Source organism: Pongo pygmaeus, chromosome 2, assembly GCF_028885625.2.
Source record: "Pongo pygmaeus isolate AG05252 chromosome 2, NHGRI_mPonPyg2-v2.0_pri, whole genome shotgun sequence".
Lineage (NCBI taxonomy): Eukaryota > Metazoa > Chordata > Mammalia > Primates > Hominidae > Pongo > Pongo pygmaeus.
Window position 1 is genome coordinate 180,810,990 of NC_085930.1, and position 17,646 is coordinate 180,828,635.

The 17,646-nt window shown below is 36.4% G+C and overlaps 1 protein-coding gene and 1 non-coding gene across 7 annotated transcripts in view; one reads left to right on the plus strand and one right to left on the minus strand.

Annotated features, from left to right (window-relative positions):
* Positions 1 to 17,646, minus strand: part of PLD1 (phospholipase D1) — a 204,104-nt gene that overhangs the window by 79,688 nt on the left and 106,770 nt on the right. For all 6 annotated transcript variants that reach the window (XR_010125788.1, XM_054481498.2, XM_054481499.2 and 3 more), the window contains exons 12-15: positions 12,856 to 12,937; positions 5,446 to 5,556; positions 1,668 to 1,868; positions 434 to 647 (exon numbers count right to left, since the gene is read on the minus strand). Coding sequence is in view for 5 of the 6 variants with exons in the window: in XM_054481498.2 (XP_054337473.1) it covers positions 434 to 647; positions 1,668 to 1,868; positions 5,446 to 5,556; positions 12,856 to 12,937 (608 nt within the window). In the remaining variant the exon portion in view is untranslated. The remainder of the gene's footprint in view (positions 1 to 433; positions 648 to 1,667; positions 1,869 to 5,445; positions 5,557 to 12,855; positions 12,938 to 17,646) is intronic.
* On the plus strand, positions 6,329 to 6,432 carry LOC129034445 (small nucleolar RNA U13). The gene has a single exon (XR_008501920.1). It is a non-coding gene; the product is annotated as a small nucleolar RNA U13 (small nucleolar RNA).

The window sequence follows — 17,646 nt, forward strand, 5'->3', positions numbered from 1 at the left end:
TTTAAGATGGATTTCAAAGGAATAGTAAATTTACAAGATGTAGAAAGTCTGATGTTTGACGATATAAGCTTGATATATTTCTGGATAGGAAGATAAATGTAATTTCTTCTAAGAAAAGTTTATAAAGTACATCTAATACCTTATTCCTTTATGGTTTGGTGTATTTTAGAAACCCTTTGTCATTCTGCTACCATTAGAAGCAGTAATCGTGGTTGTTATGACTTTTGTGTGGATAAAACAATAAATCTGTTCTAAAATGAGGCAAACAAAGCCACAAAACGGCATGAGGTTGAATAGAATGATATAGCAACCTTTCAACATTGCTCATTCTACTCCATTACAGAAAGACAGATTTTAAAAACAGGTATGTAGTGTCCGGCTATGGAAGAACAGTGGGTAGTTAAGATAAATTCTAGCCAAGGCCATGACTTACTGGAGGTGCTGTCAATGCTGCTGATGCTATCCGCGTTGTGCAGGTGGTGCCTGTGGAGCTGCTTGTAAAGACTAAATTTGGAGAACTTTCTTGGCTTTCCTATTCCTTTCAGTTTTGAATCCACATCGTCAACACTCTTCTGGATGGGTGGGTTTTGATCAGGCTCATTTTTATCTTGGAGTCTTAAGGATTCCATAGACTCTGTTGCGGCAGGCTGAGAAAATCATTTTTTTAAAAAAAGACACTGCATAAGACATGCTGCAATGTGGTTCTTTAATTCAAGTAGAGCTGAGGTATAAAGTTTACAAATGATGGAGGTTCTATAACAGACATGCAATAATGTCTGAGGTCAGCCACAGGGTAGTGGTGGATTTTTGTGAACTGTTTAAAAACTACCAAAGGAATATGAGGAGTTCTGCTATGGTTCTTCTTTCAGTAGGCCAAATTCTTGAAATTTCACTCCAATTAAACTTTTAATCTCCAATACAACTACATGGGTTATATTCAGTGTTGAGCTCCTGAACTTCTTCCTCTGATAAACATTAAGTAAGCAAGGCTTCCTCTGTCAATCATTTTCCCTGTTCCCTATGCACTAAATTTCTATTTTTGCACAAATTTTCCACTATTTTCCAGCAGTAAATAAGATGAAGCCCATCAAATTTTTTAATAAGTGTATTCATATTCTGGCAGCCATTTAGTTGAAATAGCAAGCAGATTGATATACACATACAGATATTTTGGCAGCTCTATTTAAAAGGCACTTTGGGAAGTTATTCACTTCTGGCTCAAATTGCCTCTAAATGACCCCAGACCGACCTATCCTGTTTTTGTATATCTTTAAGTAGGAACTTTCCAAAAACTGTGGCAGATACTTAAGGCTTTTTACTACCTAAATCTCAACTGCCACATTCTTGTTTATGAATCTTATTTCTGAATAAAAAATAAATCTTAATTTAAATGGAAAACAAAGCTGAATATGGGACATCCAAAATTCCACTGAATCTGTTTTCTTTTCTCACAAGAGAAGAACAGACTCAGCAATGCTAAGTTACAGCTAGCTAGGTCGGGAGGCTGGTATTTGAAACCAAGTCTGTCTCATGATTCACTTAATGTTCTTTTCCCCTCCAAGGAGACACCATCTCTTATTCAATGAATCAATCAGTCATGCTACTAATACAAACTTATACAAATTATGTTCGTGTTATACATTTCCATAAAGGTTAAATATACTTACTGGGAGGGAACCCAGAGATGGTCCTGAAGTGACCCGCTTCACACTGCCCACGTCTGTGAGTCTGTGCTCATTGTCGTCCCACCTTCCATAGGCCAGGTCAATCCCTCCCGCAAAGGCCACCGATTGGTCAATGATGACGAGCTTCTCATGGTGAGCCCACAAATAGACGGTGGATGACACATGATCCGGGTGTCTCATCACCTTGAGAGGGAATAATCCCCACTGATAATATGCTTTTGAAATGTCCTTCCTGTCATAATGAAATAGGTCTGTGTTCTCCCCGAAAAGCATTTTCTATAATTCAAATACCAAACCGTACAGCGTATACACCAAAGAAAATCATTTTATTCTCAGCATTTAGCAAAAAAAAAAAAGAAAAAAAAAGACTCCTATTTACTCTTCAAGCTCCCATGCCCATATACTATATTTTGGGGCAGCCGCCATTTAGCTTGAGGTCTGGTGATACATTAGAAAACAGTCAGCTCAATTTGAAAGCTGGTTCCCTTCCCCCTGTAAGGATTATGTTAAATTTGGTACTAAAAAAAAAAGCTACAAATATTTAACTACTATTTATCTCTGGAAAAATGTGTAATGAATTATATTGATATTTTGTCAGTCATTGAATTGAAATACTAAGCATATGAATATAGGCATATAGATATCTTGGCAGCTCTTTATTTAAAAGGTACCTTGAGAAGTTAGTAACCTCTTGCTTTCAAAATTATCCCAGTCTGACCTATCTTATTTTCATTTGCCTTTAGGTAAAAAGATTACAAAAGCTTTGGCAACTACTTTCTTCTTTTCCTTCCTTCCTTCCTTTCCTTCCTTCTTTCTCTTTCTCTCTTTCTTTCTCTCTCCTTCCTTCCTTCCTTTTCTTTCTCTCTTTCTTTCTTTCCTTCCTTCCTCCTTCCTTTCTTTCTTTCTTCCTTCCTTCTTTCTTTCCTTCCTTCCTTCCTTTCTTTCTTTCTTTCACAGAGTCTCACTCTCGCTGAGGCTGGAGCGTAGACGCGTGATCACTGCAGCCTTGAACTCCTGAGCTCAAACAATCCTTCTGCCTCAGCCTCCTGAGTAGCTGGGACTATAGGTGTGTACCACCATGCCTGGCTAATCTTTTTGTTTTTTGTAGATATGGGTGTCTTGTTATGTTGCCAATGCTAGTTTTGAACTCTTGGCCTCCAGCCACCCTCCCACCTCAGCTTCCCAAAGCGCTGGGACTACACGCGTGAGCCACCATACCTGGCCTTACTGTTTTCTTAATAACACTTTTTTAAAAAATTGTAGTAAAATAAACATAACATAAAATTTACCATCTTAACCATTTTTAAGTGTACAATTCAGTGGTATCAGGGTAATGAGTTAGGGAGTCTTCTCTTCTCCTCAATTTTTGAAAAAGCTTGAGAAAGATTGGTGGTAATTCCTCATTAAATGTTTGGCAGAATTCACCAGGTCCTTGGCTTTTCATCTGGGGGAGATTTTTAATTACTGATCAATCTCCTTACCAGTTAAAGGTCTATTTAGGTTTTCTATTTCTTCATGATTTAGTCTTGGTAGGTTTCTTATTTCTAGGAACTTGTACATTTCCTCTAGGTTATCGAATTGCTTACAGTAATATCTTAGAATCATTTTTATTTCTGTAGAATTGGTAGTAATGTCTCTACTTTCATTTCTGATTTTAGTAACTTGAGTCCTTTTTTTTCTTAGCCCACCAAGCTAAAGGTTTGTTGATTTTATCTTTTCAAAAAACCAACTTGGTTTCATTGATTTTCTGTATTATTTTTCTATCCTCTGGTTTATTTCTCACTGCTCCAATCTTTATTTCCTTCCTTCTGGTAGTTTTAGGTTGAGTTTGTTCTTCCTTTTCTAGTTCCTTAAACTGTAAAGTTAGGTTGTTATTTTGAGATCTTTCTTCTTTTTGCAAGTATAGCTGTAAATTTCCCCCTTTCCACTGCTTTCTCTGTGTCCTATAATTTTGGTATGTTGTTTCATTTTCATTTGTCTCTAAGTATTTTCTCTTTCCCTTGTGAATTTTTGTTTGATCATTGCCTGTTTAACAGCGTGTTATTTAATTTCCACAAATTTGTGAACTTTCTAGCTGTCCTTCTGTTATTAATTTCTAACATTATCTTGTGGTCAGACAGATGTTTGTATATCTACCTTTTAAAATCTATTAGGACTTACTTTGTGGCCTAACAGATGGTCCTGGAAAATGCCCCATGTGCACTTGAGAAGAATGCGTATCCTGCTGTTGTTAGGTAGAATGTTCTGTATGTCCATTGGATCCAGTTGGTTTACTGTGCGTTCAAGTCCTCTGTTTTCTTACTTATCTTCTGTCTGGTTGCTCTAACCATTACTGAGAGTGAGATGTTGAAGTCTCCAACTATTACCATAGACTGTCTTTTTCTCCTTTCAATCATATATTTTGATGATCTGTTATTAGGTACATAAATATGTATAATTTTTGTATCTTGCTGTATTGAACCTTTTATTAATATATAATGTCCTTCTTTGTCTCTTGTAATCATGTTTTTATTTAAAGTCTATTTTGTCTGATACTAGTTTAGCCACTCTTGCTCTTTTTTGGTTACTATTTGTGTGAAATATCCTTTCCATCCTTTCATTTCCAAACTATTTGTGTCTTTGCATCTAGAGTGAGTCTCTTGTAGATACCATATAGTTGGATCATGTTTTCTTAAAATCCAGTCTACCCATCTCTGTTTTTTGATTAGAGGGGTCAATACATTTACATTTAAAGTAATTATTTGTAAGATACTTCTGTAATTTTGCTACTATTTTCTACTACATGTCTTATAGCTTTTTTGTCTCTCATTTCCTGCATTACTGTCTTGTTTTGTTTGGTTGATTTTTTGTAGTGACATGTTTAAATTCCTTTCTCATTTCTTTTTGTTAAATAGCTATATATTTGATTGCTATTTTCTTTGCAGTTAAATGTAACATCTTAAAGTTGTAACATTCTAATTTGTATTTATAGCAGTTTAACTTTAGTAACATACAAATCTCTGCTCCTTTAACAGCTCTTTCCTCACAGTTGTTGGTGTTGCAAAATTACATCTTTAGGGGGTACTTGACAGAAATTTGGTGAATGAATAAATAATATATATAAATTATGCAACCTAATAAATCATTCTCTGGAAGAAAACACTTTCATTTTTTCTAACCAAGTGAAACATACAATTGTTACATATTTTAAGCCTGCTGGAGGTTTGTTAATTCATTATGTCTTGATGTACCTCAATGACTGGGTTATATTTATTGATAGGTTTTAGGTATTTGGCAAAATATCAAAGAACTTTTTCAAATTGCTTTTCATGTTTATTTACTTTAGTAGTATTTTATACTAGGTGGCATTGATTTTTTAAGGCATTTTAAATCCTAGAGGAGATCTCTTTGCTGCTATCAGTGATCAGGGGATGTCACAGGGAGATCACATCTAAGAGGTTCCAGGATAATCTTAATGAGAAGTGTGAGAACTTGATAGAGCTCATGAATATCAAAACAACTGCAGGAAGCATGTTCTTATCTAAACTCTCACTTTCAATGATCAGAGTCAGAGAAGCAGAAATGTGAGATCTGCTTACCCCCATCAATGTAGGGAAGATAAGAAAGTATAGTATTTTGCTTTATTTCTGAGGACACAATGCTATTTGATCAAATATACATTTGGGAATTCTATAGATTATTACTGCCCAGAACAAAACATAACTGAAAAAATCCTATAGAATAATAAAGAAACATTGGTTATCAAGATGAACCTGAATACCTTTATGTTGGGATGTAGACGCATCAAAGTCTTCTTGGTGTATTCACTATTGATGCCAAGAGCGAGTTCCACCTCTTTGTAGAGCATTATGAAGATCCTCACCCCTTGTTGCTGTCACAGGAGAAAACAGATGGAGGAATGTGTACCTCTGAAGGGAAGTTACAATTCATTTTCTTTTTCCTTTGCATTGTACTTTCTTTCTTTCTTTTTTTTTTCAGAGCCTCACTCTGTCACCCAGCCTGGAGTGCAGTGGTGCAATCTCGGCTCACTGCAACCTCCACCTCCCAGGTTCAAGCAATTCTCATGCCTCAGCCTCCTGAGTAGCTGGGATTACAGGCGCGTGCCACCATGCCTGGTTAATTTTTGTATTTTTAGTAGAGACAGGATTTCGCCATGTTGGCCAGGCTGGTCTCAAATTCCTGACCTCAAGTGATCCATCCGCCTCAGCCACTCAAAGTGCTGGTATTACAGGCATGAGCCACCACACCTGGCCTGCACTGTACTTTCTAACTTCTTTTATAAACAAGTAAGATAAAATTTTAATGAAAAAGGCAATACAAGCAAGTGACACATAAGTGTGTATATTGAGACACAAATATTAAAAATAAAAATCTATCTCCCTTCCATTCTTACAACTCGTCATATCAAGAAAGAATCAATAACTCATTAAAGATCCAAAACATTGAAAACTTTAGTATAAAATGGACACCCAAATTAAATTGATTCATCCTTCCTTAGACCTTGGATCTAAAAGAAAATAAACAAGCCCACTGTGGCCTATTTAATTGAGTCAAATTAAATCAAAAGTGCCTTGTAGATGCTAACATGCTATACAAATAATACAATTATTTAATAATATTAATAATCAAAAAGACAATGTCCAATCCTTTTGTAGTTCATGAGCATGATGATTGTGTGTTCACGCACAAGTGTGAGATGTGCCACACTCGAACCTTCTTATGCTGTCTGCACATTACCCATCTCATCTGAAAAAAATATTTAAACAAAAACCTAAAGACCAGGTCCAATAGCTAATAGTATAGAAAAACACTGGTATTTTCCATTCTAGTTCTGGTTGGTGACAGGCTTTCAGGCTAGGCTAAACTGCCCCTTACTGGAATGCTCCTCTCCTTCTGCTTGCCCACTCATGGATCCCCCTCCAATGTACAGTTCAGAATGTATTACCTCCAGGAAACTGTGGCTTATTCACCCCCACCTTGTGGATTGCTTTTTTTACTTTTTAGGCTTGAATCCTCCTTATTTTTGTATAGTTTGCACCATTTTAATTTGCATTGTTTGCACCCAGCAGCTCTGAAAGCATTCTGAAACATTTTGCATACATACTGGATTATATATCTAAATGACACCTGGCATTTAGTATCGTAGAGATTAAAGGTAAGACTTTTTCCATAATACTTTCTAGAATATTACAGATGCAGGTATATTTAATAAACCATAATAAAAAATTTTGTTACAGTTTATATTAAGATTCCATGGTGATTAGTCATTGTTTATAAGGGAAATATGAATAAAAATCTTTAAGATATCTTACTGGGTTGAACAAACCTACTTTACAAGAACTAAAAATTTTTGTAATGCTATACAATCTAATATAACATAGGAGTTAATATTTTTAGGTTCTAGATCACAAGATACAAAATCTTAGAGCAAACCAAACACATAAACATTTCTGTAATATTGTTCTGCCAATACTAAAAAGCACGTTTTGGACCCTAAATTCCTTATAATAACACATCACTTCAAAATACTAACACTCTATCTTTCATGGTGTTAGTAATATCTTAAAGGTGTATGTATTTCTGGAGGTGCACACTAGATTTACATTCCGGTGTGCATTAACAAGATTTGAGTAGTAGGAGAAGACTCATTCTTGCTCTAAAAAAAGCAGGATCAGGAAGAATATATATGTCATTCTATTTCTCTGGTTAACAGCTGGCTTTTAGCACTTGCTAATTACTTATTATAATTATGCAAGTACTATTACAATCAAGAATATAAATACATATTTCAGTAAAGTAGTAAAAGTGTAGGCAAAAAGTGAACAGATTAATTTTAATGGTCTGGCCAGAGAGTGCTCTGTAATTAACCACTGATGAAGGACTCTAAAGGAAAATTACAAGATTATTTTATTTTTCTCCTCTACTGTTCAGGTCTATTTTTGGTATTGGAATATTTTAGAATTCAGCACTGAATAATGGTTACAAAAAAAAAAGCCTCTCACTAAAAGATATAATACAAAGGGTAAAACCCAAAATTTCAACCTAAATAGTAGAACATTACACCTGACATTCTTCATCATGACCCATTTATTTTAAGCAGATGAAATTCTGCTTCTTAGGCTTAAGACATTATTACTCATGAAGAGTAGTAGTTGCAAATTAGGAACTTGGCCTGAATCCTACAGTTTTCCACTTACCTGCATAACTAATGGATTTTTGAAATAATAGAGATATTAACACTAATGGATTACATTACTACTCTCCATTTATTAATACCTGACATTTTCTTCTATGCTGTCTTTTCTCATTGAAATAATTCTAAAGGAAATAGGGTAGAGACTTTGTCTTTTTAGCTCAAAGACAAATGACTAATGAGGAAGCAATTAAATATAGAAAGTTCATTTGTATGTGGTTTATAATTATTTACCTACACCTATAGCCACAATAAACAGTTAATTAGTGACAAGATTCCTGTGATAATAAAGCAATGCATTCTTCTTCTTTTGGTCAAGGTATTGACTATTATAAACTCTAGCCATAAAGGGCAAAGGAGAATGAATCATTCCTTGGGGATGAAGGCATTTTCCAGGTTGTTATATTGCAGGCTTATACAAAATGTGGGAAATATTTCTGCAAAATGAAAGCCAAAGGAAAAAAAAAAAACCTGATGATGTTAATTCTGCAATTTAAAAAATACTCTTTCAAAACATCCCATGCTTTAGTGCCTAGTGCCTTTAAATACCCTTGGGGAAATTACTTTTTGCTTAGAGAAAGGGACGGAAATTATTAATAGGAGAAGTAGAAAAACAGATGGCCTGGAGTTGCCTATGCAATGCAGTGTTTCTTATCTCTGGTGAACTCAGCTGACCCACAGTTTCCATAGAATAAATTTCAAAAAACATGACTTTTAAAAGATGAAAGTTCTGTCCTCTTTTCTAATTAGTTTTTTGTCAAGTAGAGCAGACATAACACTATAAACAGTAGAAATTTTTAGGAGCTTTAGATATTCAAAATACATGGGAAGACAATGAAAAGAAAATTTTTATAGTGGAAATCAGTGACTTTGTTTCTTAGCCAACTTTTCCTCCGATTGCTCAAGGTAGCATAGTGAAAATATTTTCTAAATGCAGCCAAGTTTGTCCACTGCCTGAAGACAGTTTAGCCTACCACACCCCCCAACCCAGGATGCTCACTAATGTTTTTGTCACTTGCCAAGAACTTCCCCAATACAATACATTAAGAAAATGTAAAGTAAAGGATATAAAGAAATCACTTCCTCACCGTTTAAAAGTAGGCAGCATTGGGATATAAGAGCACAAAAGCTCATGTGCCTTTTTTAAACACCAATTTTGTTTGAAGCACATTTTTGAAGCTGAAGATACCTTCCCTGCAAGCCACTGTGGCCCACCACTTTGATAAGACTCATTTGATTTTCTGTGTAGAGATGTGATTATTCCTGTCATTTCTCAGTCCTGGACAACTTTCCCTTTTATTGGTCACTGACTGCAACTCTACATTGTGCCTTGTGATCCAGGACCAAAAGAAATCAACCTGAAGACAAATTCTCCCATTAGTCTAAGTTTCATAGGAAATATCACAAGCTTCTAAGGTTGAGATACACAAAATTGCGTGTGGGGATTTGGCTGCCATAAGTATGATGCAGCTTATCTCACCTCTTAGCATAGCAAGTGCGGAACTGTGGAAAGCCCTGAGATGCTGATTTCTTTGAGTTGTGAACAGTCTGCCTCTGAAGATTGGCTTTTATTATTTTAAATGATGGCATTGCAGATCAGAAGGCCAAAGAAATAGGAAAAGTTCAACTTGGTTATTAATCAGATACATAAAATATTGTATTTTTTCTTAAGAAATAGCCATTATAAGAGATGTTTGCCATAGGTTGGCTATGAGGCAGAGACAGTTCCTAAATTCCTCTCCGAAAATCTGCACAATCAGATAGAAGAAAATAAAACATTCATTTTAATAAACCTTGTGGACCTCTGGGACCTGTTAATGCAAAACACAAATATTATGTTTCAACCTCATACTTTGCAAAGCTAGTGTGTGGCTTTCAGAAAGTAAATTATTTATGTGAAGCTGTATTTATGTGCATATAAAATGCCAATTTGGAGTGATCCGAGTGTTAAAAAATTTATGAACAAAGTAATAATATGGTGGAATGAGACTAAGGAAGAGCAACTCCGCTAAATGTACCACCAAGAAATCAATCTTTAATTGTATTACTATTTCTTCAGGAAATTTTAAATATCACTAGCCACAGTTTAAAACTTACAAGCTCCAAGAAGTGGATGAAATGGAAATGAAGCACTGTTATCAGGCAACAACGTTTATTTGGCCATGGTGTTCACGATGGACCTCGCCAAGGTTCACAGGCCATAAAAGTAAAGAGAAGTCACGCTAGAGTCAGAAAAGGTAACCAGACAGGTATGCCGAGGGCAGTAAACAAGCGCATGCCAGCAAACAAGAGGTGGAAGCCAGGCCTGCAGGATCTTCCTCCTGAGCCCTACTGAGGCATTTACTAGCTTTCTCAAGTTAACTTAGATATCCTGTAGACACTGGATCTTCAAGTGATCTAAACTTTAGCTTTCTGAATCAGAGCTCTTCCCAGTTTCTTCCACTATCAGTCACCTTCCCGACACATCTTTTTTTTTTTTTTTGAAACAGAGTCTTGCTCTGTTGCCCAGGCTGGAGTGCAGTGGCCCGATCTCGGCTCACTGCAAGCTCCGCCTCCCGGGTTCACGCCATTCTCCTACCTCAGCCTCCCAGGTCGCTGGGACTACAGGCGCCCGCCACCATGCCCGGTTAATTTTTTGTATTTTTAGTAGAGACGGGGTCCGACACATCATTTTGATCAGACCACCCCTGCTTCCCCACACTGCCCTGCCCCGCACAGTACTGCCCCACACAGTACTGCCCCACTGTCTCCCATAAAGTCAAACCACCAGCGTGGCTCACAAAGCCTCTGCATCCCAGCTGCAACTAGCAGTTCCAGCTTAATCCCCCATCCGGCTATGCTAACACTCAGATGTGATTAACCACCCTACTGTGCCTGACAAAGTGTTTGGCACTGCTGTTTACATTTACTATACCTAGAAAGTTCTTCTTTCCCTTTTAAAAATGTTTGTCCATCCTAAATGCCCCACATCCTTCATGTTGTGTGGGGCTCCCCAACTGGATCTTTTCCATTGGGAAAGCCCAATGCTTTCCCTCTTGTCATTAAATGGAGGCATTGTTTCTGTATGCAACTGACACTTCTGCAGATTTTATACGCTCCTTCAACTTAAGAATCATGGCTTTTATTTATGTACATCCTCATATGATTAGCCAAATGCCCTGCACATAGAAAACATTCAATAAATACATATTGATTGAAACCTAAAACAGTGAGGTGTTGATTAAATATTACAAGCAAAAATTTACTAGTATTAGTACAGATTGCTACGCAAGGCTGGAAAAATGTACTAAAATAGAATCTTCAGGGAAAATGGAAAAGATGCCATTTCATTGAGAGAAACATAGAGAAAGTTACTGCCCATTCAATAGGTAGAAAGTGGTCTGGTAAGGCTAGGACTGAGCCCAAGACATGAGTCCCTCAGCAAGTTCTCCATTGGCAAGGCTCAAATCTGATTCATGGTGGCATTCTTAGTGATTACCGTAGAAGCTGGCTCATAGGAGACAGTAACTGTATGATGAATTATTTAATAAATATGTGAATAATGTTTTCAGAATTAAAATGTCCAATTCTGTAACTGGAATTCTATTGATGAAACAAACTAGACTATCCATCAAAATGATGTTGTTTGGCAGAATGTGTTTCAAATAAATATTACCAATTTCTTTTGCTTTCAATATTAGCAGTGAGGTCTGACTATATTTGTGGATATCCCCAGAAATACTCAAGTAAATGCATGGGGAAAAGATACAGAAAGAAAAGGGGAAAGTGAATGGGGAAAGAAAAAGCGGAATGCAGAGGACAGGAAAGAAGAAATGAGTGAAGGCTATGAGAAACAGAAAAATGCTAACCCCAATTATTTAGGCTCCACACGTTCTGCTAGCATGTTTAATGACAGAATAAAAAAAGGTTGGCCGGGAGCGGTGGCTCAAGCCTGTAATCCCAGCACTTTGGGAAGCCGAGGTGGGCAGATCACCTGAGGTCAGGAGTTCAAGACCAGCCTGGCCAACATGGTGAAACACCGTCTCTGCTAAAAATACAAAAATACAAAAAAAAAAAAAAATAGCCAGGTGTGGTGGTGGGCACTTGTAATCCCAGCTACTTGGGAGGCTGAGGTAGGAGAATTGCTTAAAGCTGGGAAGCAGAGGTTACAGTGAGCCGACACTGCACCATTGCACTCCAGCCTGGGCAACAAGAACAAAACCCCATCTCAAAAAAAAAAAAAAAAAGGTTAAGACAGTTTCTGATAATAGCAAAAAGTTAGCACTTCCTAATTTGGACATGCTAAATAATAAATCCAGATCTATTTTTAATTTAAACTGATTTAATTTTGTTGAGGGCCTATTACATTAAAAAATCACTAGAAATATGAATGCAGTCATTAGTGAGCCTAGACTGCTTCAGTTATTTACTTTTTATACCTAAAAAGCACACACTCAATGTTCACCCAGAATGTACGGGGTCAACTCCACAGGAAACAGTTTCACATTTTTACCATGAACTTTACCAAAACTGGAGAAAAAACACCACCAACGGTGACTATTCCTCCCCCTTTAATATTATTCTACACCATGTTAGCCCTATCTAGCTGAAACCATTCTCCAGATGAGTTTTTCTTTTGCTTAAATGACAAAATAATGAATACAATTAAATGCTATGCTCCATTTCATCATTTATTATTCAATGATGAAATTCTATTATAATTTTTTTGCCTATAACATTAACTACCCATAACTGATTCAAAAATAAGAATTAGAGATGCTAACATAATCCATGCTGTGAATTAGTCTAAAATATTTATGCACTCAAAAGCAATAGGAATAAAATAGAACCAAATGAACTGGAAAACATTAGTCATCCTACTTTTTGTCAAACTCTAAAGTGAAACGTTGTATGTGTGAAAGGCTTTGAAAAGAAAAGCATTTCAGAGACAACAGACAGTTAAAAAATTATAACAGCATTTTCTGGGAAAGTACATACTGCTTTTCGTTTAAGAATGCAGTCCAACCTCCAACGATTTCCCTCAACCACCGGGCGTTTCAGGAAGATTTCTGGACTCAGCCTGAAACAATGAAACCAAGATTTTAAGTAACTAAAAATATAAAGTTCTGATTGTGTCATAGGAAGCAAAGGCAATTTCAGCCCAATTCAACCCCATTATCATCCTCCATTGTGGTGGGTAATCCAAAGCTTTACTACGAGTCTAGGTACAACTTCGTATGGGAAAAATAGCCTTTAACCATACAAAACATCAATCTTAGTCTCTCTCTCTCTCTCTCTACCCCCCACCTCCTTTTCTCTGTCTCTCATACCCACATGCACATATATGCACACAGGTACTGTTGGTTGCCCACCCACAGCCAATCTCCAACTTCTTCCCTGCTGTCAGAGCCTCTCTCCCACCACAGACTCTGAATATTCTAGATACTTGCTTTCCCAGGCTCCTGTGCAGCTAGAGCACAACGTGACACAATCCTGAACAATGAGATATATGAGGAGGTACACAGGGGCTTAATGGGAAAGTTTTTCCTCCCTGAAACACACACACAAACACACGCACTCTCTCTCTCTCTCTCCCTCTCCCTCTCTTTTACTCTCTCTCCCTCTCCCTCTCTTTCGCTCTCTCTCTGTCTCCCTCCCTCTCACGCTCTCTCTCCCTCTCTCTCAGAGAAAGCCCCGCCCACACTTCCAGCTTTAGAATGGATGTTGTATGGGAGTATGATGCTTACAGGGGTGCAGCAATATTGAAATTCTAAGGGGAAGACCATAACCCCAGAATCACTAGACCACTCTGCCAACCTCAGAATTGCCCAACTTTAGACTTAACATTAAATGTGAAAAATTAATCCTCAGTGTTTAAAGCCCTCTTTAGTTGAACATTCTGTTACCCCAAACTAAAAGCATTATAATGGATACACAGACGCACTGACTTCCTATGCAAAGAAGCAGCCTCTGAGGGAACCTGGAGCTTTCTGGACAGGGGAGAAGGAAGGTCAGCTGATACATGAAATTTTTCCTAGGCTCTTCTCCTTCAGTAAGGCATAAGGCAGCTAAGGTAAGCTAAGCTTCACAAGGCAGCTAAGAGTACAATAGAGTCATTTTTCCCCTGGGGCTGGGTTCTAAAGTTAGTTTCTGAGTTAAATATGTACATGATGTAACTTCCCTGTCATTAGAAAAAAGAAGCAGTAGAAAATACTCCTTTCTCCACTGAACTGCTAGACCTGAGGGAGCAGGGGTAGACTATGTCAGGATGAAAGCCTTATGGAATTCTGCACTGGAGTATTGCCCTCCCAGGGAGTCCTCTAAGCATGTGAAAGCAACAGTGCTTTAAGGAGCTAAGGAGATTAAAAGAAATCAATTTTATGCTCTATTTCATCCAGTTAAAGAAAATAAAAACCCAGAGATAAAGTTTCTAAAGGAAACGTTATTGGGTAAAATAAATAAGGAAACAGACAAATGGAAGAGTTTGGACAGTGTAAGTACTTGCATATTTAATTTAGAGTAGGAAACAAACTCAAAGGTAATCTATGTCCAAACAAGCAAACAAACAAATAAAGCACAGCAATTGATCAGAAAAGATCAAAGTGTTAAAAGGAAATCTGTTTTAAAATAGTAAAATGCATTGCTGTGCACTGCTAGTTCATCAAAAGTGAGAGATGTCCAACAACATATACACAATTGCAATTTTTTGATGTGTACATTAAATATGGGCTCAAAGAGCTTCAGTTTGGGGGAGACTTTTAATGTTATACTCTGCAATTAAATCTTTATCATCATTTATTTCATTTAATCCACAAACATGTGTACCCTTGTATGCTCAGCATTCTACTAGATACTTTGAAGAATCTTAAGATAGCTCTCAAGGAGCCCTCAATTTTGAGGATAATGCATAAAAAGAAAAAAAGATTTTGTTATATCATGCTATAAAAGTATAAACCATGGCTGCATGGCAAGAAGAAAGCAGCTATAACTTACCAAGCATTATTATGTAAGGATCTTTACTTAATTGTAAACAAAGTTATTGTTTAATATTACATTTCATTGGATCTAGGACACCAGTGACTGTAGGATGCATCGTTACTGCATGTACCACTAAGAAAGAAAACATCATGACAACTATAATTGTAAGAGCATAAGATGCATCCTGATTGTAGAGATGTTAAAATGTACCTCTCAGTAAGTGTACCACTTAGAAGATTTAATGACTTTAAATGCTTACATGAGAAAGACAAAAAATTAAAAATTAATAATCAGAATTTCCTTTCCTAAAAGACAGAAAAAGAAGATATTAAACCCAAAGTAAGAAGACGGGGGAATAATAAATATAAGAGTGGAACTTGATGAAATATAAAACTGAAAAAATACAGAGAAAATTCAACGAAACTAGATGTTGACTCTTTGAAATATCAATAAAATTTGTGAACTTCTAGCAAGGCTAAAAAAAAATGACAAAAAAATGATTGAAAGGATGGGTTCACATCTATAATCCCACCACTTTGGGAGGCTAAACTGGGCGATTGCATAAGCCCAGGAGTTTGAGACCAGCTTGGGCAACATAGCAAGACCCTGTCTCTATGAAAAAATTTTAAAAATTAGCCAGGTATGGTGGCTTATGTCTGTAGTTCCAGCTACTCGGGGGGCTGAGGTAGGAGGATTGCTTGAACCTAGAAGGTTGAAGCTGCAGTGAGCCATGATCATGCCAGTGCACTTCAGCCTGGGCAACAAAGGAAGACCCTGTCTCAAAAAAAGAAAAAGAGTGAAACACAGGGAATCACTATAGGGCCTAGAGGCATTAAAATTATATTAAATGAATAATAACTATTAAAAATAACTGTATGCCAATATTTGTGGTAATTTAAATAAAATAAACATATTCCTTGAATAAAATATTTTCATAATGAAAATAAAAAGAAACTGAAACTGACTTCATAGCTATTTAAAAACTGAATTTGTAATTAAAACTTTCCCACAGGGAAAACTATGGACTCTGCCAACTTTACAGAATTTATTAAATATTTACAGAATGTATTAAATATATGAATTTTATCAAATATTTAAGAAAGAAATGATGTTAGTACTACCTAAATTCTTTCAGTAAACAAAGGAGGAAAACTTACTAACTTATTTAATGAGGTCAGCATTATCCTGATACTAAAACCAAATAAAGACAATGCAAGAAAAGAAAAATAAGAACATCCCATATGATCACAGAAGTAAAAATACTTACCAAAAACATAGCAAGTTACAAAAATAATACTAGATCATGATCAAGTGGGATTATCCTAAGATATAAGGTTGGTTTAAAAGTTGGAAATCAATCAATGCAATTCACCACAGTAACAACAAAAAGGGGAAAAATATTATTATTTCAACAAATGCAGATGATGAAATTCAATATCCATTAACAATAAATACTCCCAACAAATTAGAAATAGAAAAAAACTTCCTCAGTGTAATAAAGGGTACCTATAAAAAAATCTATCTCTAACATCATACATAATATAACAAAACTGCATGCTTTCCTCTTAAGATTAGAAACAAGGCATAGATGTTCATTCTCACCACTTTCATGCAACATTTTACTGGTGATACTAGCCAGTGCAACAAGGCAAGAAAATAAAATATAAAGCATACAGATCAGAACAGAAGAAGTAAAACTGTCTTTATTCATAGATCACATAATCATCTATAGGACAATTCTAAGCAATCTACAAAAAAGCTACTAGCACTAATAAATTAATTTAGCAAGGTCACAAGCTATAAGGTAAATACACAAAAATCAATTGCATTTCTAGTTCTGTATGGAAAATGAATTTTAAAATACCATTTACAATAATATCAAAAAACATAAAGTACTCAGTGAAAAATTTAACAAAATATGTATAAGACCTATACACAGAAAAATACAAAATATTGCTGAGAAAAATTACATAAGAGCTAAATAAGTGGAAGCCTCAATATAGAAAAAGAAGAACAGAATTTGAAGTACCACCTAACCAGTGGTAAGTTTAACATTTTTCCCCCTTTGATTCCTTGACTTGGAGGGAAAACTTGGAAACAGGCATTGGCACAGAGAGAACTTCAAAAATCCTCTAGTTCAGGCTTGGAGAGAAAGAAAAGGATCTCTGGTAGTGACAGGGCTGCAGTGGAGAGCCTAAAGTTACTAAAACCTCTGAGGCAGGGGAAATTTCCTCTCCAATGGTGATGTAAATACACCTGGCTTGGCTCTGGACACGGGTGCCATCAGAGAAAGCACATGGCAGAGCACTGTAAATAAAAACACATCTTTCTGGCTAGAAGACTAAAAAGGGAAGCCATGGGAAACTAAAAACAGGGGAGAGGAGCTCAGAAAAGCAGCTCCATAAAGTTGTTTCTGATTTCGTGGCTCAATCCGCAAGCTGCCTATGCATGGATTTCATCCTAAACATCACACCAAAGAGGCTGAGAACTGAACTGAGGAATGGACCACCACCCAAGTCCCAGACTGGCTACTAGGTGGGACACATATGGGACAGATCTGAATAGCACCACAAAGGCATTAACAACAAAACCGACATTAAAACAACACTTATAAAAGGCTGGTTGGAACTTTAAGCCTGAACTGAAATTGGTAAATTGCCTGCTAAAACAAAAATACTAACATTCTCCACAGGATTCAAACAAGACTCAAGAGTCTTATAACATAATAATAAAATTTTCTAGAATACAATAAAAGTACCCGGCACACAAAGAACCAGAAAAAAAAGTCTTATCTTGTACGGAAAAGGGAAC